Source organism: Aplysia californica, unplaced genomic scaffold (genome assembly GCF_000002075.1).
Source record: "Aplysia californica isolate F4 #8 unplaced genomic scaffold, AplCal3.0 scaffold00064, whole genome shotgun sequence".
In the NCBI taxonomy this organism is placed as follows: Eukaryota; Metazoa; Mollusca; class Gastropoda; order Aplysiida; family Aplysiidae; genus Aplysia; species Aplysia californica.
The window spans coordinates 1502536-1507462 of NW_004797334.1; the positions used below are offsets into that span (position 1 = coordinate 1502536).

The following is a 4927-nucleotide window of genomic DNA, read 5'->3' on the forward strand; positions in this document are numbered from 1 at the left end:
ACACACACACACACAAACACAAACACACTTTTGTCCTTCCTGAAATGGATTTCCTTCGACGTCTCGGAAAAACACACTTTAAACGAGATATATGAAATACCGCACAGTTTGTAAATTATAGTGCGGTCAAAAATTCGTGGTGCAACTTATCCTCAAATATCTCTATAATGGGTAAATCAATGCCATCCATACTTTGCAGAGGAGTTTGTATCAATTTGTCTTAACTAATTTGTATTTTTCCAAAACAATTCGGGCTAGATTAAAATACTTTTCTTCTTGAATTTGTATTTATATAAAATACTTGAAATCTCTGTCACACGTAAATTGGTATTGTTCACATCACTTCCCGCTTCTCAAACACATTTTGATTACGCATATAGCCTACGTCACAGCTGATTTATGACATTTTTAGTGGCAAAATCTGTTTCAAGAAATTAATTTTATAGTGAACACATTTTTTTGGGCCTCTAATGGCTCTCAAAACATGCGTTCAAAAAGCATAATGTCCCGATTAGAAAAACATGAGGGACTTGGTATTAAAAGCTATAAACCTTTTATTAGAATGTATGAAGGAATTTCCTGGATTACAGTTAACAGGTATTTACAAAAATGTTGATCTGTTAATTAAGACAAATTGATGCATGTCATTGTGCAAAAATTGGAGAATCTATGTTGGATTGATGAGGAGATAAATGATAAAAAATTGCGAGAACGAATTTTTGACCGCACTATTGGCATTTGTGTTCCAACATAGGAAAACTGTGCATTAAAAAGTTCACAACTTGTTTGAAAGTACACTGTATCTCTAAGACAACTACAGAATATAAACAAACACAGAAATGGGCAAAAATGCGTATCACAAATCTGTGTCATGCGTTTAAAAAGCAAAGAAATAAAATGTAAAAACATTCGTTTTTAAATGGGCTAAAAAATAAGTAACACTAATCTGTACCCTTTCATCAGGTCGGCATTTGGTTACTCGCTGCGATCTACAACATTCCGCTTCTGCTCATCTTCGACACTCTCGTCTCATCGGACGGAGAAGGGGAGATCACGTTTTGCTTCCTTCTCTGGCAGGTCATCGACATGCGCCTCTACTATACAATCAACTTCATCTTCTGGTAAGTGAACAAAAAAAAAAGAGCCAGCTTGAATATTGGAGAAAATTGGACCACAAAGAAATGAAGCAATCAGATTCCATCATGGTAGTCGAACTACTCTCATAATATGTAGTTTTAGTAAGTGTTTTACGGCGCTCGCAACTACATAAGGTCATACGAGCGCCAGAAGATTACAGTTGTTACAAGAGAGTAACACACACAAAAAGAAGAAGAGGAGATAAAGACGGTAGATGTTTGATAAGAAATAAGAAGCAGACTACACTAGAGCACCCGCCAACCACCACGAAGATTTCCAAATACCCTTACTTTCATAATAAACTGTTACTACATAATTTTCATGTCCTGCTGTGAACATTTGAGGTTTCTACTTTCAGAGGGGCCACATCTTGGTCACCACAATGCTATGCCCTAGAGACGCTCTTGACTTATTTCATGAAAAGGGATAGGAATGTCAAAATTCATAACCCCCCACTTCATGCCTCCCCCCCTCCCCTTTCCCATCTTTCAAAAGGAGGAATTAGACTTCGAATTTACACAAATATGTTGGACAATTCCTCAATCCAATTGTTCATACACAGTGTTTCTTGACGTGACGATCTGTTAACGCCTCCTGCGGTGTAAGTGTTTTGGCTGTGTGCCGCTCTTCGAAAAAAGACGCGAGTTCGATCAGAGAGTTTACAGTAATAGACAGACAGACAGACAGACAGACAGACATACAGGTAGACAGAGGGAGAGAAGGGGAGAAAGAGAGACTGGGAGAGAGAGAAAGAGAAAAAAGACAGACAGACAGACATACAGACTTAAGCCAAAAACAAGTCTTACAGTTTTTGGCCGAGGGAGGCAGGGGGTTGTCTAAAATATGCGATATAAATCACAGGCCTCCTTCTTTGTTAAAGGCCTCGTAACCTAGTGAACTAACTACAAACGGTACTACATTTTGTCATGACATGACAGCATCCCTGGGCATCGCCATGGCAGCGATCACAGCGTGTAAGTGTTTTCGCGCCCCGCGCGGGCGATACGCGAAACAATGCACTGTTGTTATGGAGCGCCGCAACGAGTGTCAACTCTCTATTACTGTAAACCCTCTCTGGTTCTATCTATATTTCTGCTAGTTCTATTGAATAGAGTAGACTTGCTTTTCAGCAGAGATGTTGTATTCCATTACGTCTATGTTGGTTTTTACAAGCAAGCTGGATGTGGCCCGCCCTTTTAGCTGACCTGAATTGTGTCGTTTTACTTAGAAGATGTGGTGCTTATTGACGATACCATTCTATGCCTTATCGTGTCCTGTTTTATAACATTTTGCCGTACCCAAGGGGATTAAAAGTAATGGAGGATGCTCTGTGGGCGGCACCGCACGCCTGATAGGAGCCCTCTCTCGCACCTGTGTTGTATTTAAGTGTAAGAACCGATATGATACTGCAGTGGACCGAAGTTTTCACAGTTAAGTTGTTTTCCTTTCAAAAAATTTGAATGAAAGTGTTTCAAACACCATTTTGCTTATTTATGAACGTACTGTGCTGTAGTTCTTACTATCCATATCATAACTTTTAAAACTGAAATTATTAAATGTATTTTCATTCTCTCGACCATACCGTATGTTGTATACAGCCTGATACTATGATATCATGATACTTCGTTAAATATAAAATAGAGCCAGAAACTATTCTAAACCGTTCAGAACTTTAGGAAAACTATATACATTTTACAAATGCGTCATGCCTTTCCTTACCCTTATTTGAAACGAAACTGATAATAATAAATAACATTTATACTGCGCATTTCCAACTAATTTTTAAAAATGCGCAAAACATCGAAAAAGACATCACATCTTAAAACATCGAAAAAGACATCACATCTTTAAAATTCATCAACATGCATATACGTAAAGCAAAGTGTTTTCAATATAATATCAATGCATGTTATGTGTAAAAACTTATTCCATCTTTATTTTGTGTACCCCCCTCCACCAATCCTCCACCCCCCCCCTGTCCTCCCAGGTACGTCCTCCCTCTGACCACCATGTCCGTCGTCTACGCCATCATCTCGTGCGTCCTGTGGCACTCCGGAAACTTCTTCACCAAGGACAGCAACGACAACAGCAGCACCGGCAGCAACAAAATGGCGCCTGCCACCACCAGAGCAGACCGCTTGTCTGGCGTTTCTTCATCCAGCAGTCATAGCAGCAGTGGTGGTCGAGGAAGCAGCAATGATGGTGGTGGTGGTGATGGCGGTGGTGGTGGTGGTGTTGGTGTTGGGGGTGGGGGAGGTGGTGGTGGTGGTAGTGGGTATAGTTCTAACCGCGCTGGAAGCGGTGTTAATTACTACAAGAGTCATAATAACAATAACAGCAACGGCAACATGGACGTTGGAGGTTGCTATACCACGACGAGCGTCGGTGGTCCTACCTCTCAGCATCAGCACTTGCAGACCCAATGCCGTCTCCACGATAAGGTCAGCGAACATAACCCGCTCATGTTCATCGACGAGGACGATAAAGTTGGGGGAGGATGCGCGGGATGTTGCTCCACACCGGGGTCAAAGGTGAAGTACAGGGAGCCTTCTCCGAGTCGCGCGGTCCCAGACTGTTGCTGTTGCTGTGGCGTGCCTGATGATGTTGGTGATGGCGTCGTCCGTACCGGAGGCGAGTGGGGTCGGGCTAGGGGCGCTGTGGTGAGTGGGGCAGCCAGTACTCCGGGGCAGGCATCGAGGGGAGGTGGTTGTCTGTCGTGTAGTTGTTGTTCGGGGAGTTACACCGGCAGTGGTAGTAGGGAGAGAAGCGATGGAATCAAAGAGGACGACAACATCAGTGTCAAAGACTTTAAGGAGATCTCGAGGAATGACCACCGCATGGTATGTCCCTCCCACCACTCTGTCGCAGTTCGCGTGGATGGTACGGGCACCCAAGCGTTTCTCTCATACCACACCGCTCCACTGACCGGTGACTCCTCCCCGAAAAGCGGATTTGACCACCCGCAACAAGGGCGGCAACTTCCTTACAACAGCCGAAAAACGCAAGAGCAGCGGGGCTTTACGAACACGAGACAAAACTCTTTCGAAATGGCAGTCTTAAACAACCGAAACTCATGTCGTCAGCACAGCAGTAAGAGGACTTCAGCTCAACAGAATCACGGAGGACATTTTTTCGGCAAAAATGGTCCGAAACAGCGAGTGAACCGGATGTCCTTCTGTTCGGAGTACCGCTCGGACACTTCTCATAGGGCCTCAGTCTCCGCGCCACTGGATGTACGCACACGATACGTCACAGCGTCCATGCGAGTTCTCACATCGCGCCGGAAAGTCGTTCGTCTTCTCGTCATCGTTCTTTTCAGCTTCGCCATCTGTGTGCTTCCACACCATGTGCGTCTTCTCATGGTCCACTGGGAGGTCTACCCAAGAAGCTCCTTCGGCCTGGGCTTTTTCCCTCCTCTCGCATTCATCTGTATGTATCTCCACTCGGCTCTCAATCCCGTCTTGTACTGTCTCTTCTCTGAGAGCTTTCGAAGAAGTATTCAAGAGTGCTTCCGAAGAAGTTGGCATCGGAGGCGATCGTCACTCAACATGAACGGGTACCATTGACACATATACAACACTGATCTGTGTGAGGCTCAAACGGATTTATTAATTCTTTACTAAGTAAATTAATTGTAAAGTATGATGTGCTTGTTTTCACAATAATAACGCTTTGTTGGGGTAACCGGAAAGTAAAATTAATCAGTGTACCTGTGTAATGTGTTCTGTATGTATAGGAGTATGTATACAAACATGTATATTACATACATACATATGTAATATGTAATATA

At 43.3% G+C, this 4927-nt stretch overlaps 1 protein-coding gene across 1 annotated transcript in view; it reads left to right on the plus strand.

The window, feature by feature from the left end:
- LOC101849826 (trissin receptor) overlaps nucleotides 1-4703 on the plus strand; it is a 77637-nt gene extending 72934 nt beyond the window's left edge. Inside the window, exons 6-8 of the mRNA XM_035968509.1 lie at nucleotides 964-1121; nucleotides 3125-3354; nucleotides 3499-4703. Coding sequence (XP_035824402.1) covers nucleotides 964-1121; nucleotides 3125-3354; nucleotides 3499-4703 — 1593 coding nt within the window. The remainder of the gene's footprint in view (nucleotides 1-963; nucleotides 1122-3124; nucleotides 3355-3498) is intronic.
- Nucleotides 4704-4927: the final 224 nt, after the last annotated feature.